General features: G+C 38.8%; 2 protein-coding genes and 20 non-coding genes across 22 annotated transcripts; 16 read left to right on the forward strand and 6 right to left on the reverse strand.

Annotated features, from left to right (window-relative positions):
- Positions 1–1,985: 1,985 nt before the first annotated feature.
- Positions 1,986–7,830, reverse strand: PRXL2B (peroxiredoxin like 2B). Its single transcript, XM_053452692.1, has 7 exons — positions 7,690–7,830; positions 6,111–6,315; positions 5,393–5,444; positions 4,790–4,853; positions 4,344–4,419; positions 3,209–3,327; positions 1,986–2,221 (listed from the first exon to the last, which is right to left on the reverse strand). Exons 1-7 carry the CDS (start codon positions 7,750–7,752, stop codon positions 2,195–2,197), a joined length of 606 nt encoding a protein of 201 aa, XP_053308667.1. The 5' UTR covers positions 7,753–7,830; the 3' UTR covers positions 1,986–2,194.
- A 1,444-nt stretch (positions 7,831–9,274) lies between these two features.
- Positions 9,275–9,347, forward strand: TRNAR-CCU (transfer RNA arginine (anticodon CCU)). Its single transcript has one exon. It is a non-coding gene; the product is annotated as a tRNA-Arg (tRNA).
- A 525-nt stretch (positions 9,348–9,872) lies between these two features.
- On the forward strand, positions 9,873–9,945 carry TRNAF-GAA (transfer RNA phenylalanine (anticodon GAA)). The gene has a single exon. It is a non-coding gene; the product is annotated as a tRNA-Phe (tRNA).
- Positions 9,946–10,685: 740 nt separating this feature from the next.
- Positions 10,686–10,758, forward strand: TRNAR-CCU (transfer RNA arginine (anticodon CCU)). The gene has a single exon. It is a non-coding gene; the product is annotated as a tRNA-Arg (tRNA).
- Positions 10,759–11,400: 642 nt separating this feature from the next.
- On the forward strand, positions 11,401–11,473 carry TRNAF-GAA (transfer RNA phenylalanine (anticodon GAA)). The gene has a single exon. It is a non-coding gene; the product is annotated as a tRNA-Phe (tRNA).
- A 180-nt stretch (positions 11,474–11,653) lies between these two features.
- On the forward strand, positions 11,654–11,726 carry TRNAF-GAA (transfer RNA phenylalanine (anticodon GAA)). The gene has a single exon. It is a non-coding gene; the product is annotated as a tRNA-Phe (tRNA).
- A 180-nt stretch (positions 11,727–11,906) lies between these two features.
- Positions 11,907–11,979, forward strand: TRNAF-GAA (transfer RNA phenylalanine (anticodon GAA)). The gene has a single exon. It is a non-coding gene; the product is annotated as a tRNA-Phe (tRNA).
- Positions 11,980–12,734: 755 nt separating this feature from the next.
- On the forward strand, positions 12,735–12,807 carry TRNAR-CCU (transfer RNA arginine (anticodon CCU)). The gene has a single exon. It is a non-coding gene; the product is annotated as a tRNA-Arg (tRNA).
- A 364-nt stretch (positions 12,808–13,171) lies between these two features.
- TRNAF-GAA (transfer RNA phenylalanine (anticodon GAA)) lies at positions 13,172–13,244 on the forward strand. The gene has a single exon. It is a non-coding gene; the product is annotated as a tRNA-Phe (tRNA).
- A 220-nt stretch (positions 13,245–13,464) lies between these two features.
- On the forward strand, positions 13,465–13,537 carry TRNAF-GAA (transfer RNA phenylalanine (anticodon GAA)). The gene has a single exon. It is a non-coding gene; the product is annotated as a tRNA-Phe (tRNA).
- Positions 13,538–14,954: 1,417 nt separating this feature from the next.
- On the forward strand, positions 14,955–15,027 carry TRNAR-CCU (transfer RNA arginine (anticodon CCU)). The gene has a single exon. It is a non-coding gene; the product is annotated as a tRNA-Arg (tRNA).
- Positions 15,028–15,255: 228 nt separating this feature from the next.
- Positions 15,256–15,328, forward strand: TRNAF-GAA (transfer RNA phenylalanine (anticodon GAA)). The gene has a single exon. It is a non-coding gene; the product is annotated as a tRNA-Phe (tRNA).
- Positions 15,329–16,479: 1,151 nt separating this feature from the next.
- LOC128470764 (olfactory receptor 1-like) lies at positions 16,480–17,415 on the reverse strand. Its single transcript, XM_053452691.1, has one exon. It carries the CDS (start codon positions 17,413–17,415, stop codon positions 16,480–16,482), a length of 936 nt encoding a protein of 311 aa, XP_053308666.1.
- A 1,470-nt stretch (positions 17,416–18,885) lies between these two features.
- TRNAL-CAG (transfer RNA leucine (anticodon CAG)) lies at positions 18,886–18,968 on the reverse strand. The gene has a single exon. It is a non-coding gene; the product is annotated as a tRNA-Leu (tRNA).
- A 493-nt stretch (positions 18,969–19,461) lies between these two features.
- Positions 19,462–19,534, forward strand: TRNAF-GAA (transfer RNA phenylalanine (anticodon GAA)). The gene has a single exon. It is a non-coding gene; the product is annotated as a tRNA-Phe (tRNA).
- Positions 19,535–19,926: 392 nt separating this feature from the next.
- Positions 19,927–20,009, reverse strand: TRNAL-CAG (transfer RNA leucine (anticodon CAG)). Its single transcript has one exon. It is a non-coding gene; the product is annotated as a tRNA-Leu (tRNA).
- Positions 20,010–20,422: 413 nt separating this feature from the next.
- On the forward strand, positions 20,423–20,495 carry TRNAF-GAA (transfer RNA phenylalanine (anticodon GAA)). The gene has a single exon. It is a non-coding gene; the product is annotated as a tRNA-Phe (tRNA).
- Positions 20,496–20,700: 205 nt separating this feature from the next.
- TRNAF-GAA (transfer RNA phenylalanine (anticodon GAA)) lies at positions 20,701–20,773 on the forward strand. Its single transcript has one exon. It is a non-coding gene; the product is annotated as a tRNA-Phe (tRNA).
- A 1,794-nt stretch (positions 20,774–22,567) lies between these two features.
- TRNAL-CAG (transfer RNA leucine (anticodon CAG)) lies at positions 22,568–22,650 on the reverse strand. Its single transcript has one exon. It is a non-coding gene; the product is annotated as a tRNA-Leu (tRNA).
- Positions 22,651–23,108: 458 nt separating this feature from the next.
- On the forward strand, positions 23,109–23,181 carry TRNAF-GAA (transfer RNA phenylalanine (anticodon GAA)). Its single transcript has one exon. It is a non-coding gene; the product is annotated as a tRNA-Phe (tRNA).
- A 1,892-nt stretch (positions 23,182–25,073) lies between these two features.
- Positions 25,074–25,156, reverse strand: TRNAL-CAG (transfer RNA leucine (anticodon CAG)). Its single transcript has one exon. It is a non-coding gene; the product is annotated as a tRNA-Leu (tRNA).
- Positions 25,157–25,633: 477 nt separating this feature from the next.
- TRNAF-GAA (transfer RNA phenylalanine (anticodon GAA)) lies at positions 25,634–25,706 on the forward strand. Its single transcript has one exon. It is a non-coding gene; the product is annotated as a tRNA-Phe (tRNA).
- Positions 25,707–25,788: the final 82 nt, after the last annotated feature.

Below are 25,788 nucleotides of genomic sequence, written 5' to 3' on the forward strand. Positions count from 1 at the left end.
CCAGCAGAAGAATGAAAAGTGTATCAAAAGCTTGTCAGACGGAATTCACAAACATCTGGGAAATGGTCCACCTTGGGTTTACCTTGAGCTTATTTCATACGTTGAGTCTCCAGTTAATTTGGTATTTATGTAAGGTCAGTTGTGGGAGAATAGTTGACTGCTAAATTATATATATATATATAATCAGATTATCTGAAATCATCATTTTGGGAGTTGGGAGCCAAGTTGGCCAATGTTCCACCAATAGTATTATATACCCTAGTTATGGTGACCATAATATTATATATATATAGCAGCAGATCTTGGGTTACTAATTTAAATTAATCACTATTGATCATTTTTTCATTAAATTATTACCATTTTCATATTGGTAAATCCCTCTGAGTGGTATATGGAGGAGTCTGCAGAAACTGTATATATTTTATACGATGAGAAGTTTTATTATCTTCCTCTTCTACTTAAAATATTATATTACCAACTTAGACCAACCTAAATGTTTGATTTTTTTTTTTTTTAAGCACTTTCATATTTGTTAAGCCCGAGTTATAATTGCAAATATTAAAGGGGAAAAAATGCTATCCCCTTAATAATAATTTGCAAATCAAGTTGACTTATTTCTAAAAAAATATATTTAAAACAGCCGAACGGGAACGGAGGTTAACATTTGTATTCAAGAAGTCACACGCTAGAAAACCACACACATCCACTGAGTGTTATAATTATAGACAGACAGATCTGATAAAACAAATACATTTTACAAAAACGAACGTTCTTTGACAGTCCGCCTTTCACTGCTTAGGCGTATTTTAGTCCAACAACTTCAGACTTGCTGGAGTCTTTTATCAAGCAGACTGCCGAGAAGGAGAACGTTATATGTTTTGCATTTCTTTTGGCTCCGTTTTGGTGTTGAATCACAGTATTGAGAATAAATCTATGTTCTCAAAGACAGAAGTTCATTGTATTAACTAAAAGCATTTCTGGTTGAAACAGGTATATATATATATATATATTATATTATATTATATTATATTATATATTGTATATATATATAAGCACCCCGCCTACCACACAGATGCCTTATTAATGGAGTCGAGAGAGGGATTAAAATTAGATAGGACTCATCAAAGTTGGAGTACTTTGATTTAGTGGCAGGATAAGCACCCCGGAATCTAAATATGCATGCTATTTGGGGTATACTTACCTTTCTGTATTTTTGTTTTTGTGTGAACGTCATATTACTATCCAAAACAAATGACAGAAATAATGAATATTGGTAAATAATTGTACCTGGGGATTTTTCCGGTTTTGCCCAAGACTCTGGGTGAAGTCGTTTCTCCTGATCATGGAGGTTGATGCCCAAGGTCCGACCCAAACCAGCAATCCCTTCCTATCGTTCCTGTGGAAGGAGTGGGGTTTTCACAAGCCTACGTAGATACATAGCTAGTCCTCCCCTGTATTATCCATTTGGCATGGTAGACGTGTGCCTATCCTGAGCAATTCGTTGGGCAGAAACCTATGCCTACTCACCCATCCCTATGCTCCTTTTATCAATAAAGTACCTATAGCTCCTACAATCATGAGCCGCCAAGACTGGGCATTTGCACCTTCTCCAATTCTGCCACACCCCACTGATTTGGTGTTAAAAGTCTAACCCAAAAACAACAATAAATATACTCGGTCCAATAATAACTAATAAGTTATGGCTTGTAAATGTATCTATCTGGGGCTAATAGTAGGGTGGTACAGATATTTTCATTTAGTAGAATGCTGGAAGAATCCCAGGCTACCCAGATTTATAACATGGCTCTACAAATTGTGTACATAAGATACAGAAAAACAAACAATATATACCTACCAAACAAAACCTTTACAAAACAGAGATACATCTCCCCTGCCAGGTTGTGGAAGGTTATTAAAAAAGATAATTGTTTGATAAATAAAAATTACATGAATATATATATACACACTCAACAAACGCATCACGCTTAGAAAGAAAACATTTATTTTTATTCAATGTAGCAACCGGGATATTAAAAAAGAAGGCAAATAAAAATATGTGGCCTAGCATGAAAGAGATAATTTTGGGGGGAAAACTTAATTTCAAGACTGTTTCGCATTACATCAATTAGCAAAAGTGGAATTCAGCGGCATATATTAATATACTCATATATTGTAAAGCTTGTTTTTTTTTTCTTCATCTTGTACATACATCATCATTACACTGGAAAGAAACAAAAAATACATTTGAAAATATATTGTAAAACAGTGCAAATAACAGATGTTATGATCTTGACTGCAGAGCACATTCTGAAGCTTATCTCGACAAGTCAGGGGCCGTTCGTTAACGTGAACCTTGCAGATCCATTTACCTTAACGCTGACCTAGCCTAATACCAAAGCATTTTCCTAAGTTCAGAAGGCAATATTAGCCAAGATTACTTAGGGGTTAAAACAATAAAGCAGGTTTTTGCAGTTATAGAGTCTACTCACAGAATTCACTACCCATTATTAAGGTCCAAACTAGAGGACTGCATTGGGAGGTGGGTCCCGCGGGTCCCGCCAAAAAACTTGCGGGCGTGGGCGGTCAGGCACTGTACCTGTGGGTCCCGGTAATCCCGCGCAGTCCCGCAAGGCTGTCTTCTCGCCGCTTCATTACAGTGTCTATCTTGCTCCGCCCAGGAACAAGGCGGAGTCACATGATGAGACGTCACTTCCTGTGACTCCGCCTTGTTCCTGGGCGGAGCAAGAGAAGAGATGCTGTGAGGGAACAATTTGCGGGACTGCGCGGGAAATCAGGTAAGGAGGCGGGCGTGATTGGCCACAAATGTGGCGGGAGCGGGCGGGATTGGCCACAAATGTGGCGGGAGCGGAACACCCACATTGCGGGAGCGGAACACCCACATTGTGGGAGTGGGCGGGAGCGGGATTAAAAACAGCGGGAGCGGGCGGGAGCGGGATTAAAAAAGCAGTCCCGCGCAGGGCTCTAGTCCAAACCCGTTGAGCTTGTACAAGAAGAACTTGGTCAGCCCAGCATAATGCATAGAAAGGCACCAAATGAGCCAACGTTACCCATACCCTTCTCTAAAAATATATATAGAAAAAAGAAAAAAAAAAAGAATGCAGATACTGAACTCGAATGTGTTCTATATATACACCTATACTCATTTTAAAAACTATTTCACATGGGGCGGTTGGATTTGTATACGAACCTGTGGCCGCTGGCTTTCTGTGACATCAGCAGTGATACCCAGGGTCTTCACTATTGTTTCTAAAGGAACGTGGTCACCAGGGGAGTCCTGGATAAAGTGCAGCAACACCTTTTCACCACCTGAAGAAGAGATATATATATATATATATATATATATATATATATATTACCACATAAACAAGCAATCCTGACATCTAGTGGCAAATGTTTACTTGGTACAAATAACAACCATTGGCAAATAAGACCCATTTAGCCTTCTAGTCTGCACATGTAAAGACACAGATCTTAATCACCCCTTGATCTCGTCTTAGTTTCAAGAGCCATATGCCTAACCCATGCATGTTTCAATTCCCTCACTGTATTAGCCTCTACCACTTCTACTAGGAGGATGTACCACTTATCTACCACCCTCTCAGTAAAGTGAAACCACTTTTTGTGTATTTTGACAAATAAAATGGTTATATGAAAATATAAAAAAAAATATTAAATTAGATTTTGTTCAACCTTTTCAAACGGTTAAGAAGTTTAAATATGGAGCCCAGCATGTTAATAGTTTCAGGCTTTTAGTTGCATAGGGAGGGGAATATTCAGGAGCAGTTTCAGAACCAGCCGACTTTCCCAGGCCTTCTCACAATGAAAATACCTGGTGCATTATTCTCTCCCACCCTCCCTTCATTATCTTCTGGATTGGTGTGTTGTCTTTTCCTATTGTGATATGATTTTGATTGATGTTGTTTGGTTAATTATTGGCTTTAACACATAAAATTCGGAACACCGTAAGCCCTGCTAACGTTTCATTCTGTTTTCTTTTTTTATATATCAGTGTTGAAAATGCCACCCCAGCTATTAAGCTAAGTCTCCATTGTGAGTTATTAACAAATATTTGGATTTACAAAAATAAACAAAAGTATAAAATAAATTAATAAAATGTATGTACAGTATCTTTCAGGTATACTGGTGCCATCTAGTGGCCATACTATAGAAACACTACTTCCATTTTCAATTATTATTTATTGATTTATATTGTGCCATATTTTGCAGACCTGTACAATAGGAATAAATAATGACACTATATATTGGATATTTTTCACTTATATTCTCTGATCAGGGGGGAATCTAGCCACAACCATCCTTACCCTTGCTCACAATCAGCATCCCCCCACTCTGAAGAAGATCCCCATTAAAGTTGCCTTGGACACCATCTGCATTAGCCTGCAAAGCATCAAAACACAGTTTTTAATGCCTTGAAAGCATAAAATATTTAGAAATAATGAAACAATAATACAGTGGAAACACTTTGTTCCGTAGTGGCGCTGAAAAATAAATCAGCAAATTTATGATTTGTAAAAGTATAGCCTCAATGAAATGAATAACATTTGTCTGCTTTGAAAAAGTATGGTTATCAGTATCACTGTTATCCCTGTCTCAACACATAAAAAATAATAAATCATATTTAATGAATAAACACCTCCAGATCAAGTAACCATGGTATTAAAGACAAAACAGGTGTGTTCTGAGGTGTGTTTAAAATGGGGTAAAATGTTTTGTTGTTTCATAAATCAGAATTCATGCATTTTCTGACCTTTGTGACCACATCTCGGACTTTCTTCCCAAGTGCTGCTGGAACTACAGAAAGTGCATTATACCTAAAAATAAGTAAAGTAGTTTAAAGTGATTTCTCAGGGTAATCGTGATGAAATAATCAGAATATAATTACATCTATAAAATTAGAGCCCAAACATCCCTTATATTGAGCACTGGGTTAATAACACAACGTTAGAACACGGGGTCCCTTATCCTATAGAAAAGTCACATTATATATTTGCACCGTGACTACAATAAGCAAATACAAGTGTGTTAATATAATGATAAAGGTGTGTAATAAAGAATATATTGTTGATTTTAAGACTTCCTAGTTGTCCTACAAACAATAGAGAAAAGGACTAATATGCATCAAACCCAAGAAAAATGGGTTTTTAGGTCCACCAGACCTAAGATTCTAATGCCACACATTGTGATGAGTGAAACATATGTTCTACTGCATTTCCTTGTGACTCATTAAGTATGAAGTCATGGAACCAGTGGCGGTTTTCATGCTTTACCATCTACGAGAGCAGTAATATTTTCTTCCTTTGCGTGGATATAGTATGATAACTTCATACATTGGAAATGTTTGAATGCTGACCTTTTGAATCCAAGTTCTTTGTAGCTCTGTTTGGCTTCATCAACGTAGATCTCTAAAACAAGAAAGGAAACATTTATGCAATATCCAATCTAGAAGAAGAAAGTGCTCGAGCCGCATGTGGGACTTGCAATCTGCACGCGTATGGGTTGTATATTAACACAAACGAGGTGCTTTAACAAACATGTTACACAAAATGCCATAAAACTAAGACAGGACAGACATACTAGCTCCATAAAGTAAAATGATTTATTGATAGTACAAAGACCAAATAGATAACCTACGAGCCATGACTAGTTACACAAATCTGTAAACTCCTGCTAGCCAATGGCCAGTTACCAACCTTTATGTGAAATGTATGAATTTACATTTTCATGGAAAAATCTAAACTCAATGGGTTATTAAAAATATGTATTCATTCATAGACACATATTACGTTGCCACTGCTATGTTGGCACTTTGGCATTATTACGCACCGTCATCAGACCTGTTCTTCTCAAATTTCAACATACTGAGCCGGGTGAAAAGTCATAAAAAAAAATTCTGCAGAAGTTACCAAGGAAACTTGTGATTTTTGCCCTTTTCTGTAGTAATTGCCATAGGAATGAATATGCCTCACTTTTTTGGAGAACTGTGCTTCCTTCCTCATGTATTCAGATAGAATGCTTCAGCTCTAGGTTTCTTATCACTAGTGATTAGCCCATTCAATGTCCATTCTCACCTCCACTAAAGAAATTTCCATCCAAGAATTCTTTCAAGCCCACATCTTCTGGTCCAATTCCCACAAGACGTATCTGGTTGGACTCAAGGGATTGCTTTAGCTTGGACACCTCTTTTGCAGTCCAACGGCAAATCTGACAACCAAAACGTCGCAGGAAGAAGAGGACACTCGTCTGGTCCTTCCATAAGGACTTCAGCTCGACCATCTAAAAGGGATCAGCCATTAACGATAAGCTATCATTGATTTTCATCTCTTGTAATTTTGAGAAACTCATCTGGTTTTAGAAAAAAAAAATGAATGAATAAATATTTTGGTAAAAAATGTTGGGATATCAGTGAATGATTAAGGCAAGGGGTCACTATACTTGGCTGTGAGTTTGGCAAACCTACTGTAGGCCAAGCCTAACTTTGGTGATTGGATAACCAGTGGGTTTTTTTACTATTATTCGAGCTGAAAGTTACACTGAGGCTGACTCCGTACAAATGTGTTTTACATAATTATGGGTCTGGTCACCCCATTGTATTATATACTTTGGCATTAGCAACATCCACAACACTTGGCACTTAAGAATTGCCAAAATGATGTATGTCTGTCTGCAGATACATTTGACGCAATGGCATACACTAACTAACAATGGAACCCATATTTCTTTTTTTCTGATCAAAATAATATGGAGACCACATAACAATAAATGATACATGAATCCATGCAATTACCAAAATTTATCATTACTAATGATGTAACCAATATTGTTTGGTGCAAGGATAGGCAAAGAGTCCACACAAGGACACCCGTGTCCGTGGCAAGGTTTGTGAAGGTCCATAAAACACTGATAAATTATCCACCATTGACCCCAGTAAATGTCCACCATGAGCATTGTTGGTGCCGACCCCCGGTTTGGCGTTTTGGTTGCACACAGACATGTCTTGGAGTCGGAGAGCACCACAATGTTTGTAACACATGGACTGTTAAACTTAATTCACAATATGGGGGCCACAGTAGGCATATAAGATCTGATAACACATTGGTGGCCCTAGGTAGAGTCTTCACTTGGTCAGTGATACCAGGCAATACCCTAGGTTATCTTGTGGATCATTCTGGCACAGTGGGGTCCAATCCAGGTATATTCTAGATAGGAGATATGCCTGGGGCCATTGATCTCAGCCATCTCCATAGATTAGCTCTCAGCATCATTCAGCCTATGAATCTCAGCAGTTCTTGGGACAAACACAACAGCAGCAGCTGCAAAGTGATGCAACCAGACAGTTATGATGCAATCACTGGGAGAAAACCCTTTCTCCCAGTGATTGCAATCCATCCAGATCTGGGCTAAACGGTATTAACACTTTATGATTATATTAAATTAATAGAACATTTAATATAACAGGAGATTCCTATGGTTAAATAAACATAACGCCTTTACATTCATAGATCATGTCATATAAGCTTTATTAAATATATTTAAATATATTTTCTGTATACTGCAGGTATAGATACATGCATACAAAAGCCACATTCTCCAGGCGCTGTATTTCCGGGTCAGCGCTAAAGCTGAGCAACGAAAGGGCTGCCCTCTTACCTCTCCAGAGAGGGCATTTTTCACGGCGATCGCCCCGACTTTAGCCAGATCCACGGTCGCCATCCCGCCTGAGGAAGCGTCAGGATTAAGTGCAGGGAATTAAACAGCCCGTCCCAACCTCATTCACAATTTACTAGCGTGTATGAGATATTAACCAATCACAGCGCGTATAGACTGGAGGGCGTGGCTAGATAAGGGACGATGGGTGGGTTTTTGTTGCATAAGGTGATACAATGTAACTTTCATAACGTTCTATGGAACGGGGCGGGGTCTGTGGCACTGAGGTCACGTTTCTCACTCGTTTGTTATACACAGCCGGGGCTGGTTGACTATGACGTAGTTATATAGCGCCGTCATATTGTGTAACGCTGAATAATGAGGAAAGAGGACAGAGGAAAGAGGAAAAGCTGTGCATCACATGATTTGCACCTACAGAAACAAAAGGGAACACGGGCCCTGCTCACAGGAGCTTACAATGTATAATGGGATAAAAAACAATATTATTTAGCTATAATAAATGACACAAATAAAGCAAAGAAATAAGGAAACAATAAATAGCAGAGCTTCAATACCTGACCACTGTCCTAGATACCCATGGGTAGTCACAACTTTTGTCATTCTGTATGCAGCATTATGAATTGTTTTGTTTATAAATCTTGTTTAGATCTTGCAAGCCAGACAACATTTATTGTCTCTTAAATGCACCCCCACTGCCAGTTTCAGTGGGGTGCATTTCAGAGACAATACTCTTTAGTTTGGCAACATGGCACAATAATAAAGCAGCAAAAACATGGTCAACGCTCTCAAAAGAGTACTGCCTGCCTGACCATAGAAAACCTGTACAAGGAGCCCAGAATGGATCCAGCCATCATGCAAATTCTACATACGTCTTGCTCTTTTAGATGTTCCAATTACTATTTCCAGAAACACGTAAAAAAAGCTTTGTGCATTGGCCCTAAATTAGATCAGTACAACATACAGTTGCCCCTCTCCCTCCCACTGGTGTCCACTCTTTACATGTAGCTCTTTTGAGTGCAAAGGATTCTCATGACCCAACACAGACACATTCACAAGCTGTACTCAAATAGTCCAAAGCGATTCACCTGCCCTATCCATACAGAGGTAGGTCTATACCAGGGGTTCTCAAACTGTGGCCCTCCAGCTGCTGCAGGACTACATCTCCCATACTCCTCAGCCAGCCCCTTAGCTGAAGGAGCATTATGGGAGATGTAGTCCTGCAGCAGCTGGAGGGCCGCAGTTTGAGAACCCCTGGTCTATACCATGCACGGCTTGTAATGCCTATATGCCATACATGACCTCGTAGTGCAGAATAAAAGTGATTAACAAGAGTGTGGCCAAAAGAAGGGCAGGTTTACGCTTTGTGTTTTCATTTTCTCATTGATTTTCCTCTACACCTATACAGAGGATAATCATCATATTGCAAATACTTTATTTTTCTACTGAGCCGAAAAACGTATTCATAGACTCTGATACTAGCTATAAACATCCATTCTCATCAACAAGTAAAGTCAATGTTGGAAAGAGAACCTCATGATTTCCCTTAGATTTCCAGCAGGTCCAAGCAGCCCCAGTGGCCTAATGGATAAGGCACTGGCCTCCTAAGCCAGGGATTGTGGGTTCGAGTCCCATCTGGGGTGTATCTTTTGTCTTACTCAGCCAGAGCAAAATGGAAGCTCTCTTGGCATTTAAGGAAATGCACACAGCTGGTCTGACTTGAGAGGTTCCAACTTGGCTTGTGCCTTGGCTGGTTGGCGTATCTGTGTTCCAATTTGAAAGCAGAATATTTGTTTTTTATTTATAAAATCAGAAACATTTTCATAATGTGTATTAAAATGGTTTGCACTTTTCCTTTTCATCCACATGGTATTTAATCTTGTTAGATGTAATCTGATGGGTGGAAACAGCTGAAATAGAGAGCGTTAGACTCAAGATCTAAAGGTCCCTGGTTGGGTCCTGGGTTTTGGCATTTTCTTTTTATGAACTTACATCTTAAAATGTTACTGTTAATAATCATGGTGTGATGTAGCGGCTTACAGATTGCCACATATCGGTTGTAGGCCATCACAGCCACAACAAAGCATTCAGTACAAGCGAAACACAGGAAAAAGTACAACTGCGAAATACAGCCCACAAGAGAGAGACTGGAACACCCACAACACACAGCCGAAATAGCTCAGTTGGGAGAGCGTTAGACTGAAGATCTAAAGGTCCCTGGTTCGATCCCGGGTTTCGGCAGTTTAATTTTATAAACTTACATCTAACATTAAAAATACTGTCGATTTATTGTTACAAGATCACTTGTTAAGATAGTGATCAATTATCATGACTGATCAAGAGTTTTAAGATGTCATTTACATGAACTTTGATTATTTGAGTCTGCGGAACTGCATATATGTCTATGCTTTTGTATTTGACATAGAAATCTCAACTTAAAACAAGCTTATGAGCTTACATTTTACATTAAAAATAGTGTTGAATAACACAAATTTTGCTGTTAATAAACATGGTGTAATGTAACGGCTTACAGATTGCCACATATCGGTTGTAGGCCATCCCAGCCACAACAAAGCATTCAGTACAAGCGAAACACAGGAAAAGTACAACTGCGAAATACAGGCCACAAGAGAGAAACTGGAACACCCTGGACACACAGTCGAAGTAGTTCAGTCGGGGAGCATTAGACTGAAGATCGAAGGGTTCCTGGTTCGATTGTTTTCTCATTGATTTTCTTCTACTCCTATACAGAGGATAATGATCATATTGTAAATACTTTATTTTTCTCCTGAGCTGAAACACTTATTCATCGACTAGAAACATCCATTCTCATCAACAAGTAATGTTCTCTGTCAATGTTGGAAAGAGGACCTCATTTCTCTATGGCTGATGATGACAAAAGAAGCCACCCCAGATGGGACTCGAACCCACAATCCCTGGCTCTACACGGGAAAAAAAGTGATTTCTTGACAACACCACCAGCCCCAGTGGCCTAATGGATAAGGCACTGGCCTCCTAAGCCAGGGATTGTGGGTTCGAGTCCCATCTGGGGTGGCTTCTTTTGTCATCATCAGCCATAGAGAAATGGAAGTTCTTTTGAACATAATTTCTTCACCCACCTCTGAATAACAACTTTTTTAGTGATCTGTGACAAAAATGTATAAAACTCTTCCAGTATACAATAATAATATTTTGAGAGGTTCCAACTTGGCTTGTGCCTTGGCCAGGTGGAGTGTCGTTGTTCCAATTTTAAAGTAGAATATTTGTTTTTTTATTTATAAAATCAGAAACGTTTCCATAATGTGTATTAAAAATGTTTTATGATTTTATGATTCTATAATACCCGTCCACTATTCCTTTTTATTCAGATGGTATTTCATCTTATTAGATATAATCTGATGGGTGCACCTTGGGAACACGGCCGAAATAGCTCAGTTGGGAGAGCGTTAGACTGAAGATCTAAAGGTCCCGGGTTTCATCAATTTTATTTTATGAGCTTACATCTTAAAATTGTGTTGAATAGCACAAATGTTACTGTTAATAATCATGGTGTAATGTAGCGGCTTACAGATTGCCACATATCGGTTGTAGGCCATCACAGCCACAACAAAGCATTCAGTACAAGTGAAACACAGGAAAAAGTACAACTGCAAAATACAGCCCACAAGAGAGAGACTGGAAAACCTCCAACACACGGCCGAAATAGCTCAGTTGGGAGAGCGTTAGACTGAAGATCTAAAGGTCCCTGGTTCGATCCCGGGTTTCGGCAATTTAATTTTATGAGCTTACTGCTAATAATCATAGCGTAATGTAGTGGCTTACAGGTTGCCACATATCAGTCGTAGGCCATCACAGCCAGAATGAAGCATTTGGTACAAGTGTAACATAGGGAAACCTCCAACTGGGGAAATACAGTCCACAAGAAAGACTGGAAAATCATAATCACACAGCCGAAATAGCTCAGTTGGGAGAGCGTTAGACTGAAGATCTAAAGGTCCCTGGTTCGATCCCGGGTTTCGGCAATTTAATTTTATGAGCTTACTGCTAATAATCATAGCGTAATGTAGTGGCTTACAGGTTGCCACATATCAGTCGTAGGCCATCACAGCCAGAATGAAGCATTTGGTACAAGTGTAACATAGGGAAAACTCCAACTGGGGAAATACAGTCCACAAGAAAGACTGGAAAAACACAATCACGCGGCCGAAATAGCTCAGTTGGGAGAGCGTTAGACTGAAGATCTAAAGGTCCCTGGTTCGATCCCGGGTTTCGGCAAGTTAATTTTATAAGCTTACATCTAACATTAAAAATTAATGTCGATTTATTGTAACAAGATCACTTGTTAAGATAGTGATAAAATTATCATGAATGATAAAGAGTGTAACAATATCATTTACATGGACTTTGCTTATTTGAGTCTGTGGAACTGCATATATGTCTATGCTTTTGTATTTCACATAGAAATCTCAACTCAACACCAGCTTATTAGGTATGTCAGAGAATATGTACAAAGCACGTATCGGTCTTAAGCCATCACAGCCAGAATGAAGCATTCAGTAAAAGTGGAAAATAGGTAAAAGTACAGCTGGGGAAATACAGTCCACAACAAAGCATTCAGTACAAGTGAAACACAGGAAAAAGTACAACTGCGAAATACAGGCCACAAGAGAGAAACTGGAACACCCTGGACACACAGTCGAAGTAGTTCAGTCGGGGAGCATTAGACTGAAGATCGAAGGGTTCCTGGTTCGATTGTTTTCTCATTGATTTTTTTCTACTTCTATATAGAGTATAATGATCATATTGTAAATACTTTATTTTTCTCCTGAGCTGAAACACTTATTCATCGACTCTGATAATAGTTAGAAACATCCATTCTCATCAACAAGTAGTGTTCTCTGTCAATGTTGGAAAGAAGACCTCATTTCTCTATGGCTGATGATGACAAAAGAAGCCACCCCTGATGGACCTCGAACCCACAATCCCTGGCTCTACACGGGAAAAAAAAGTGATTTCTTTCAACACCACCAGCCCCAGTGGCCTAATGGATAAGGCACTGGCCTCCTAAGCCAGGGATTGTGGGTTCGAGTCCTATCTGGGGTGGCTTCTTTTGTCATCATCAGCCATAGAGAAATGGAAGTTCTTTTGAACATAAATTCTTCACCCACCTCTGAATAACAACTTTTTTAGTGATCTGTGACAAAAATGTATAAAACTCTTCCAGTATACAATAATAATATTTTGAGAGGTTCCAACTTGGCTTGTGCCTTGGCCAGGTGGAGTGTCGTTGTTCCAATTTTAAAGTAGAATATTTGCTTTTGATTTATAAAATCAGAAACGTTTCCATAATGTGTATTAAAATGTTTTATGATTTTATGATTCTATAATACCCGTCCACTATTCCTTTTTATTCAGATGGTATTTCATCTTATTAGATATAATCTGATGGGTGCACTTTGGGAACACAGCCGAAATAGCTCAGTTGGGAGAGCGTTAGACTGAAGATCTAAAGGTCCCTGGTTCGATCCCGGGTTTCGGCAGTTTAATTTTATGAGCTTACATCTTTCATTAAAAATACTCTCCAATAAAACAAATGTTACTGCTAATAATCATAGCATAATGTAGTGGCTTACAGGTTGCCACATATCAGTCATAGGCCATCCCAGCCAGAATGAAGCATTTGGTACAAGTGAAACATAGGAAACACTCCAACTGGGGAAATACAGTCCACAAGAAAGACTGGAAAAACATACTCACGCAGCCGAAATAGCTCAGTTGGGAGAGCGTTAGACTGAAGATCTAAAGGTCCCTGGTTCGATCCCGGGTTTCGGCAAATTAATTTTATAAGTTTACTTCTAACATTAAAAATTAATGTTGATTTATTGTAACAAGATCACTTGTTAAGATAGTGTTAAGATTATCATGAATGATCAAGAGTGTTACAATATCATTTACATGGACTTTGCTTATTTGAGTCTGTGGAACTGCATATATGTCTATGCTTTTGTATTTGACATAGAAATCTCAACGCAAAACCAGCTTATTAGGTATGTCAGAGAATATGTACAAAGCACGTATCGGTCGTAAGCCATCACAGCCAGAACGAAGCATTCAGTTAAAGCGGAAAATAGGTAAAAGTACAGCTGGGGAAATACAGTCCACAAGAGAGACTGTGGCTTCGAGTCTCATCTGGGGTGGCTTCTCTTGTCATCATCAGCCATAGAAAAATGGAAGCTCTTTTTAACATAATTTCTTCACCCACCTCTGAATAACAACTATTTTAGTGATGTGTGACAAAAATGTATAAAACTCTTCCAGTATACAATAATAATATTTTGAGAGGTTCCAACTTGGTTTGTGCCTTGGCCAGTTGGAGTGTCTGTGGTCACTCCAGCACAGCCGAAATAGCTCAGTTGGGAGAGCGTTAAACTGAAGAGCTAAAGATCCCGGGTTTTGGCATTTTTATTTTATGAGCTTACATCTTACATTAAAAATACTCTCCAAATGTTACTGTTCATAATAATCATGGTGTAATGTAGCAGCTTACAGATTGCCACATATCAGTCGTAGGCCATTACAGCCAAAATGAAGCATTTGGTAGAAGCGAAACATAGGAATAACTACAACCAGAGCAGAGCTACTTCTCCCAGAGTTCTCCGGGTCAAGCCCAAAGAGTTCCCAGGTATGGATATGTATCTCGTAAATGGATATATTTGTTACATAGAAGTACACATAAATTATGATAACTACCAGGTTAGTGTAATGACAATCAAAAGAAAAGACAAATCTTTCAAATTCATTATCAAACAAAGATCTTCTACCAAAACCCAAGAGGGTGATCTGCCCCCTGGTTTGGTAGTAGGGGGACTGCCGCCCCCTTGGACCTGCCGCCCAAGGCCTAGACGGACTAGTTACTGATTTTAGAAAGAATGGTGTAAAGAGGAGTGGCATTGAAAATTCTATTTCCTCTGTTTTAAATAGAACTTAAAATCCACACATTAATCATTCCTTATAAATAAATATCTGTAGCTCATTTTTGTGCATTTTTAAAAAATATATATTTTAAAACAAAGGTACAAATATAATGTGAATTCAAACACCATATACTTGCTTCAGAAGAGCGATGTTGTCCGATATTTGGATTTTCACAGAACAAGTCGATTGTGTGTCTGGGTAGGTTAGCACGTGTGTGTGTTTATGTGTCCGTTAATATGTGTGTCTCATGGGTGCTGTAGAGAATGTCATCAGTAGCCCCAGTGGCCTAATGGATAAGGCACTGGCCTCCTAAGCCAGGGATTGTGGGTTCGAGTCCCATCTGGGGTGGCTTTTTTTGTCATCATCAGCGATAGAAAAATGGAAGCTCTTTTTAACATAATTTCTTCACCCACCTCTGAATAACTATTTTAGTGATGTGTGACAAAGATGTATAAAACTCTTCCAGTATATAATAATAATATTTTTATTTCCTTACTGAGACAAATCCATCATCACAAGGGTTAGGGACACAAGAAATACAGCCCACATGAGTGACTGGTGAGCCATGCACACACAGCCGAAATAGCTCAGTTGGGAGAGCGTTAGACTGAAGATCTAAAGGTCCCTGGTTCGATCCCGGGTTTCGGCAGTTTAATTTTATAAACTTACATCTAACATTAAAAATACTGCCGATTTATTGTTACAAGATCAATTGTTAAAGATATTGATGAATTATTATAACTGTTCAAGAGTGTTAAGATATTATTTACATGGACTTTGCTTATTTGAGTCTGTGGAACTGCATACATGTCTATGCTTTTGTATTTGACATAGAAATCTCAACTTAAAACAAGCTTATTAGCGTATGTCAGAGAATATGTACAGAACAGATTTTAACAGTATGAGAGAGGGGGTCTTTTTTGTGAGAGTTTTTTAAAAGGCTGAAATAGCTCAGCTGGGAGACCATGAATGAATGAACATCCAAGGGTCCCTGGTCTATCTGGGGTTTTGGTAGAAGACCTTCGTTTGATAATGAATATGAAACATTTCTCTTTTCTTTTGATTGTCATTACACTAACCTGGTAGTTATCATAATTTATGTGTACTTCTATGTAACAAATATATCCATTTACGAGATACATATACAGGTGTGTGCATATGTGTTCAAATGCAAGGAAAGTAAGATTTTATTGAGCCTCCCTCTACCTTCAGGGTCTACATTTCCTTAAAATATGCATTTTAAGAAACGTAGAGTTGGGCTATGACGTCACATGCCAGTGTGCAGCCCTGGGAAAATAATAGTGAAAAGGCCATGAGAGAGAGGGACCTCTCTGCACTCTGCCTAGTCCTCTGTAATATAAACTTGCAAGCAGGGCCATCTTTACATAATACATCGGTTTGTCTTGGTCTGTCAGTGTTAGTTTTGTCAGAACCTTTGAATTTGTGGAATGTACGAAGCGCTGAGTAAATTGTTGGGCCTATATAAATAAAATATAATAATAATCATAATAACAGTCATGTCATGGAAGGGGGGGACTTCTCAGTTAGGAAAGATTACAACTTGTTCATTCCATGATATCTGATGACAAACATAACAGATCCTTCTTCTCCCCAATAGACTACCATGGGATGTAGACCAGAACAGCCGCCAGACTCTTTCCACTACCTTTTGTTGCCCACAAAAAGAGTACAAAGCATTTAGGGAACACATACCTTACATTGCATCGCGGACAACTTGTACTGCTTGGAAGGTAAAATAATATAGGTGGGTAGATCAACAGATACAGGGATTTGCTGTTTTTAATTGCTAACAAACTTTCTCCTGATGAACATTTTTTTCATAGCACCTTTCACCTCCTTGTTTCGTAAACTATATATAAATGGGTTCAACATTGGCGCTACAACGGTGTATACAACGCTCACAATTCTATCATAGTTCACCGAGAAGCTGGAAGATGGCCGCAAGTACATAAAAGCAATAGTTCCGTAAAACAGTACAACTACTATCAGATGAGAGGAGCATGTAGAAAAGGCTTTGTATCTGCCACCAGTTGAACGGATTTTGACGATGGAAGATATGATTCTTACGTAAGAGACAAGAACGACGATGAATGGGATCAAAACTGGTAAACCACCCTCAGTGTAGATCAATAGTTTGTTGAGGGAGACATCAGAGCAGGATAGTTGTAAGAGAGGAGCCATATCACAGAAGAAGTGATGGATCGTATTGATTCCACAAAATTTCATCCGAGACGCCATCAAGCTGTGCAGTAGGGAATGTAACGCGGAGGCCAACCAGGAACCAACAACGAGAGCAACACAGATTTTACTGTTAATAATCACGGTGTAATGTAACGGGTTACAGATTGCCACATATCGGTCGTAGGCCATCACAGCCAGAATGAAGCATTCCGTACAAGCGAAACACAGGAAAAAATACAACTGGGAAATACAGCCTACAAGAGAGACTGTCTTTTTCTCCGAGAGGATGTTCACTAACATTTTTGGAACAATTGACGATGTGTAACACATATCAACAAAGGATAGATTTCCTAGGAAAAAGTACATGGGCGTGTGGAGATTGGAGTCGGCCCTCACTAGCAAAATTATAGTCGAGTTCCCAAGGATATTTAAAAGATACATCGTTAAAAAACATATAAACAATAATGTTTGTTGTTCTGGGAGATCTGAGAGCCCAAGCATGAGAAATTGGGGGCTTCTTGTGTAATTTTGCATGATATTCTGTGAGGGACAACAAATAAAATGAAATTAACTAATACAAGTACATAATTCAATTAACAGATATCTAAATATATTGGTTTTATATTGCCTATCCAAAGGTATATCATGAAAAATATTTTATTTGTGAAAAGTGGTTATTAATACTAAAATAATCCCAGCCTTTGAAATGAATACTTCCATTCTTTTGCAGCTTTAAACAGACAATTAGAATGAAAATGACAATATGATATAATGTAATTATTAAAATACATTTTTGTATCTCAAAGTCTATTATTTACGGTTCATCGATTAATAAAGGGAGCAATATAGTCATAGATGATTTGAATGGCGTTTTTTTTTAGGACAGAGGAACCAGTACTATGTGCAATTATCAAAGAAAATTTACAGTGGAACAGTAAAAAATATTATTAAATTGACATCAATTAGTTAAAGTAAAGACAGCATAGTATTTATACACAAGAGTCAATTTAGAAGCATACGCTGTATTTTTTATAATACATTTAATAATTCTGGAAAGTTAAAACTTACCTGATATTGAAAAAGTTTGCAATACAAATGGAGGAGAGGCGGTTTTAGTTACGTGTGTCACACACACAAAATAGCATGAGTTTGTTGGGGTATTTATCTAATAAATGGTAAAAGGTTGATGGGATCCCATATGTGTATGACGCAAGAAGAGGGAAAGTTGATTGGTCCCATGATTCAGACGAAAGTAATTAGTTCACCCAGGGCTAATTATAAATTATTATTGTCTAGAAAACGTATAAATTGCTTTCTTGACAATAACTGTATTTCTAAAAAAAAATAAAAAATAAAACAAAATAAAAAAAAACACTAAAATTTAAAACTAAGTTTTACATCTCTCGTCAAATAGAAAATTTCACTTGCAGTTTTTCAACAAATGTCCCCGTCAGAGCTTTAAGTATTTGTTAATGTATTTATTGAAACTATCCACAGCTTGTGCTTTTTGTTTGGAATTGTCTTGGAGATATTTACTTTAAAAGTTCCCCTCACATGACTTGAGATTAGTGGGTTATCTTCCTTCTCCTCACCGCACCCTTGCTAACGCTACAAGATCAACAAGCGGCTGGGGGAGAAATAAGTTACCAATTACGCATTTTTACCTAATCAGATAAGAAAAGGCCACATAATGAATGGCTCTCACTCATTATTTGCTTGGTCTAAAATGTTAAAGCCAAGTTCTGATTATTCTTTAGAAGAAAAAGATAAAATGGTTGCTCCTATGGTATAGGCATAAGGTTATATCAAACACAGGACATGTTTGTTTTATGTCATTAAACCTAAAATGATAAAATGAAAGTTGTTGTATGGTTTATTTGTAAGAAAATGCAGTCAATGTGGAACAGCACCTTCAACTTGCACTTTCGGTTACTTTATGTATATGGTAGAAAAGTTGGAATACTGGAACTATTCGGTAAAGGAAAAAAATAAAATAAAAATAGATGTCAGAAGTGGGATTCGAACCCAGGCCTCCAGAGGAGACTGCGACCTGAACGCAGCACCTTAGACCGCTCGGCCATCCTGACTACACATTGACTACCTTTTGGCTCCCGTTGCAGCTTAATAATTGAGAGTTTCGGGTGAGGGCTTACAGTGTGTGTTTCAATTTCAAAGCAGAGTATTTTGTTTCTTCAATTATAAACTCTAAAACGTTTTTATAATGGTTTTTATAATGTGCAATAAGGATGTTTTATTACTTTATGCTTATGGTTCTCTTATACTATTGCATTATATTGCTTTGAATTTACATGGTAATTAATCTTATTACATGTGATCTGCAGCTGCAAAATCTGAGATACAGGGTGGTCTCATACACGCACACCTTAACTGAATGGTGGAGATAGTAAGATAAGTAAGAAAGATAAATAAGATGAACATTGCTATTAATGAACTGCAAATATCATTAGAATGTAAACTTTATTACTGTGTGCTTATATATATTAATAAAGAGTACTTTATGACTTAGTACCAGCAGCTCCCGTGCCGCAGTGTGTGCTGATTGGCGAAAACTTACATTTAGCCGAAATAGCTCAGTTGGGAGAGCGTTAGACTGAAGATCTAAAGGTCCCTGGTTCAATCCCGGGTTTCGGCAGATTGTTTTTCTTATGTTAAACTGATAATTTAAAATAGAGCTCAATAGAACAAAATATTCCACTAATCCAGTTTTGTTTTATAATGGTTTTAGAAGAGGTCTAATAATGAATTTAAAACAGGTCTATTTTCTGTTCTCTTAAGTCATTACACTAACCTGGTAGTTATTACAATTAAAGTTTATTTCTATGTAATTTATCCAGCAGCATGTCATGTCTCTTGAAATGCAAGATAAGTAAGTCAATTAAAATAAAGAGGATATGGATAGAACTGTGTAGCAAATGGCATTGTTTGTTCTGTTTGTGCATAGATAAATACAATTTAATAGTATTAAAAATAAATATCTGTAGTTTTTTGTGCATTTAACTATTCATTAAAGAAAAAAAAAAAGGATGTCAGAAGTGGGATTCGAACCCACGCCTCCAGAGGAGACTGCGACCTGAACGCAGCGCCTTAGACCGCTCGGCCATCCTGACTATGCATTAGTTAATGTTTGGCTCCAGTTGCAGTGTTATAAGAAAGAGTTTCGGGTGAGTGTTTACGGTGTGTGTTCCGATTTCAAAGCAGAATATTTGGTTTGTTGATTTATAAAATCTGAAACGTTTTTATAATGTGCAATAAGAATGTTTTATGATTTATGCTTATGGTTGTATCATACTATTGCATTACATTTCTTTGCATTCACATGGCAATTAATCTTGTTACATGTGATCTGCAGCTGGTGGATTGGTGGAGGTAGTAAGATAAATAAGAAAGATAAATGAGATGAACATTGCTATTAATGAACGGAAAATCTCATTAGACTGTAAACTTTATTACCGGGTGCTTAATACATGATTAATAAAAAGAGTACTTCATGATGCAATATTTGCAGCTCCCTAGCCATGCAGCCGAAATAGCTCAGTTGGGAGAGCGTTAGACTGAAGATCTAAAGGTCCCTGGTTCGATCCCGGGTTTCGGCAGACCATTTTGCATATGTTTAGCTCGACATTTAGTGAACTTCTTTACAGAAAGGATATTTGAATATTAACTGAATACGTTCCATTAAACCAGTTTAGGGTTTAGGGTTAAGAGGGTTAGGGTTACTTCATGATGCAATATTTGCAGCTAACTTTTGGTAGTATCCGCTGACCATATAAACATGATTGGGCACAACTGGGTCATGCAGCCGAAATAGCTCAGTTGGGAGAGCGTTAGACTGAAGATCTAAAGGTCCCTGGTTCGATCCCGGGTTTCGGCAGATTATTTTGCTTATGTTTATTATGGCAAAACAAGGGATTTAGAAGATGCCCAATAATGAATTTAAAAACATGTCTACTTTTTGTTTTCTTGAATCAGAGCATCAAGGAGGGAATGCAGACGCATTCCTCCCCAGAGGCTGAGTGAGGTTCCAGGAGATGTATAGAAGTGTATAACACTGCACTGCAATCATTCTTCATGATGTGACACCTTGTTACCCTCCTCATTTCACAGCACAGTCCTGATTATCAGACACTGTTGCCCAAACAAGCTGCCCCACTGACACACTTCTGTGAGTAGTGGGGTTCATAGGCAAGTTAGCAAGATCACAAAATTTTGTGGTCCCCCTTTCAGATGCATGGAAGGATTCTGCAGAATGCCTCATATGCCCTACAAGATATCTGTTTGGCTGAACACATCTCCTGCTGCCTGTGTGCATGGCCAGAAAGTGCTCCAAATTGGGCCCAATTAGCCATTTCCCCTACCTGGTGTCATGTGACTTGTTAGTGTTACAAGGTCTCAGGTGTGAATGGGGAGCAGGTATGTTAAATTTGGCGTTATCGCTCTCACACTCTCATACTGGCCACTGGATGTTCAACATGGCACCTCATGGCAAAGAACTCTGAGGATCTGAAAAAAGAATTGTTGCTCTGCAGAATGATGGCCTAGGCTATAAGAAGATTACCATGACCTTGAAACTGAGCTCCAGCATGGTGAGCAAGACCATACTGGGGTTTCACAGGACAGGTTCCACTCAGAACAGGCCTCGCCATGGTCAACCAAAAAAGTTGAGTGCACATGCTCAGCGTCATATCCAGAGGTTGTCTTTGGGAAATAGACGTACGAGTGCTGCCAGCATTGCTGCAGAGGTTGAAGGGGTCGGGGGTCAGCCTGTCATTGCTCAGACCATACGCCCTACATTGCATTAAATTGGTCTGCGTGGCTGTCATCCCAGAAGGAAGCCTTTTCTTAAGTCTGCAAACAGTTTGCTGAAGACAAGCAGACTAAGGACATGGATTACTGGAACCATATCCTGTGGTCAGATGAGACCAAGATTAATTTATTTGGGTCAGATGGCGTCAAGCGTGTGTGGCGGCAACCAGGTGAGGAGTACAAAGACAAGTGTGTCTTGCCTACAGTCAAGCGTGGTGGTGGGAGTGTCATGGTCTTGGCCTGCATGACTGCTGCCGGCACTGGGGAGCTACAGTTCATTGAGGGAACCATGAATGCCAACATGTACTGTGACATACTGAAGCAGAGCATGATCCCCTCCCTTAGGAGACTGGGCCGCAGGGCAGTATTCCAACATGATAACGACCCCAAACACACCTCCAAGACGACCACTGCCTTGCTAAAGAAGCTGTTACACAGGCTGTACACTCACTACTTTACATTATAGCAGAGTGTCATTTCTTCATTGTTGCCGATAAAATGTGAGGGGTGTACTCACGTTTTGTGACATACTGTTTATTGATTGTTTTAATTTGTAAATAAAGTTACATAGATTAGTGTATAAACCTGTAAACTGAAAGTTTTGGGAGAAACTGACTGGTCCTCTTTATGATTTCATATACATATTTATATATCCGAATCACTGTTTTATCCATTTAATATAGAATAATAATAAACGCAGGTCATAGGTTTTTTTATGTCATTAAAGCTGAAAGGATACATTTAAAGCAATCAATGTATTTTCTAAGTGGAACAGCATCTTCAACTTGCACATTCAGTTACTTTATGTATATGCTAGAAAAGTTGGAATGCTGGAACTATTTGATAAAGAAAAAAAAAAAGATGTCAGAAGTGGGATTTGAACCCATGCCTCCAGAGGAGACTGCGACCTGAACGCAGCGCCTTAGACCGCTCGGCCATCCTGACTTCAGAATTGCCTGTTTTTGGGTCCAGTTGCAGTGCTATAAGAGATAGTTTCGGGTGAGTGTTTACATTGTGTGTTCCAATTTCAAAGCAGAGTATTTGGTTTGTTGATTTATAAAATCTGAAACGTTTTTATAATGTGCAATAAGAATGTTTTATGATTTATGCTTATGGTTGTATCAAACTATTGCATTACATTTCTTTGCATTCACATGGTAATTAATCTTGTTACATGTGATCTGCAGCTGGTGGATTGGTGGAGGTAGTGAGATAAATAAGAAAGATAAATAAGATGAATATTGTTATTAATGAACGGAAAATCTCATTAGACTGTAAACTTTATTACCGGGTGCTTAATACATGATTAATAAAAATAGTACTTCATGATACAATATTTGCAGCTCACTTGTAGTAGTATCCGCTGACCATATCAAAATGATTGGGCAAAGCAGGGCCATGCAGCCGAAATAGCTCAGTTGGGAGAGCGTTAGACTGAAGATCTAAAGGTCCCTGGTTCGATCCCGGGTTTCGGCAGACTATTTTGCTTATGTTTAGCTCGACATTTAGTAAACTTCTTTAGAGAAAGGATATGTGAATATTAACTGAAAATATTCCACTAAACCACTTTTAATTTTCAATTATGGCAAAACAAGGGATTTAGAAGATGCCTAATAATGAATTTAAAAACATGTCTATTTTCTGTTTTCCTGAATCAGAGCATCAAGGAGGGAATGCAGACGGCATTCCTCCCCAGAGGCTGAGTGAGGTCCCGGGAGATGTATAGAAGTTTATAACACTGCACTGCAATCATTCTTCATGATGTGACACCTTGTTACCCTCCTCATTTCACAGCACAGTCCTGATTATCAGACACTGTTGCCCAAACAAGCTGCCCCACTGACACACTTCTGTGAGTAGTGGGGTTCATAGGCAAGTTAGCAAGATCACAAAATTTTGTGGTCCCCTTTTCAGATGCATGGAAGGATTCTGCAGAATGCCTCATATGCCCTACAAGATATCTGTTTGGCTGAACACATCTCCTGCTGCCTGTGTGCATGGCCAGAAAGTGCTCCAAATTGGGCCCAATTAGCCATTTCCCCTACCTGGTGTCATGTGACTTGTTAGTGTTACAAGGTCTCAGGTGTGAATGGGGAGCAAGTATGTTACATTTGGCGTTATCGCTCTCACACAATCATACTGGCCACTGGATGTTCAACATGGCACCTCATGGCAAAGAACTCTCTGAGGATCTGAAAAAAGAATTGTTGCTCTGCAGAATGATGGCCTAGGCTATAAGAAGATCACCATGACCTTGAAACCATGACCTTGAAACTGAGCTTCAGCATGGTGAGCAAGACCATACTGGGGTTTCACAGGACAGGTTCCACTCAGAACAGACCTCGCCATGGTCAACCAAAGAAGTTGAGTGCACATGCTCAGCGTCATATCCAGAGGTTGTCTTTGGGAAATAGACGTACGAGTGCTGCCAGCATTGCTGCAGAGGTTGAAGGGGTCGGGGGTCAGCCTGTCATTGCTCAGACCATACGCCCCACACTGCATCAAATTGGTCTGCGTGGCTGTCATCCCAGAAGGAAGCCTTTTCTAAAGTCTGCAAACAGTTTGCTGAAGACAAGCAGACTAAGGGCATAGATTACTGGAACCATCTCCTGTGGTCAGTTGAGACCAAGATAAACTTATTTGGGTCAGATGGCGTCAAGCGTGTGTGGCGGCAACCAGGTGAGGAGTACAAAGACAAGTGTGTCTTGCCTACAGTCAAGCGTGGTGGTGGGAGTGTCATGGTCTTGGCCTTTATGAGTGCTGCCGGCACTGGGGAGCTACAGTTCATTGAGGGAACCATGAATGCCAACATGTACTGTGACATACTGAAGCGGAGCATGATCCCCTCCCTTAGGAGACTGGGCCGCAGGGCAGTATTGCAACATGATAACGACCCCAAACACACCTCCAAGACGACCACTGCCTTGCTAAAGAAGCTGTTACACAGGCTGTACACTCACTACTTTACATTATAGCAGAGTGTCATTTCTTCATTGTTGCCGATAAAATGTGAGGGGTGTGCTCACGTTTTGTGACATACTGTATATTGATTGTTTTAATTTGTAAATAAAGTTACATAGATTAGTGTATAAACCTGTAAACTGAAAGTTTTGGGAGAAACTGAATGGTCCTCTTTATGATTTCATATACATATTTATATATCCGATTCACTATTTTATCCATTTAATATAGAATAATAATAAACGCAGGTCATAGGTTTTTATGTCATTAAAGCTGAAAGGATACATTTAAAGCAATCAATGTATTTTCTAAGTGGAACAGCATCTTCAACTTGCACATTCAGTTACTTTATGTATATGCTAGAAAAGTTGGAATGCTTGAACTATTTGATAAAGAAAAAAAAAAGTTGTCAGAAGTGGGATTCGAACCCACGCCTCCAGAGGAGACTGCGACCTGAACGCAGCGCCTTAGACCGCTCGGCCATCCTGACTTCGGAATGGTCTGTTTTTGGGTCCAGTTGCAGTGCTATAAGAGAACGTTTCGGGTGAGTGTTTACATTGTGTGTTCCAATTAGCAGAGTATTAGGTTTGTTGATTTATAAAATCTGAAACGTTTTTATAATGTGCAATAAGGATGATTTATGCTTATGGTTCTATACTAGTGCATTATATGTGTTCGAATTCACATGGTAATTAATCTTATTACATGTGATCTGCAGCTGCAAAATCCGAGATACAGGGTGGTCTCATACACACACATCTTAACAGTGAATGGTGAAGGTAGTAAGATCAATAAGAAAGATAAATAAGATGAACATAGCTATTAATGAACTGCAAATCTCATTATAATGTAAACTTTATTACCGTGTGCTTAATATATGATTTATAAAAAGACGCAATATTTGCAGCTCACTTGTAGTAGTATCCGCTGACCATATAAACACGATTGGGCAACTTTGGAACACGCAGCCGAAATAGCTCAGTTGGGAGAGCGTTAGACTGAAGATCTAAAGGTCCCTGGTTCGATCCCGGGTTTCGGCAAGTGTTTTTGCTTATCTTTAGCTTGACATTTAGTGAATTTATTTACAGTAAATATATGTGAATATTAACTGAAAATATAAAA

This window comes from Spea bombifrons, chromosome 12 (genome assembly GCF_027358695.1).
Source record: "Spea bombifrons isolate aSpeBom1 chromosome 12, aSpeBom1.2.pri, whole genome shotgun sequence".
NCBI classification, from domain to species: Eukaryota; Metazoa; Chordata; class Amphibia; order Anura; family Pelobatidae; genus Spea; species Spea bombifrons.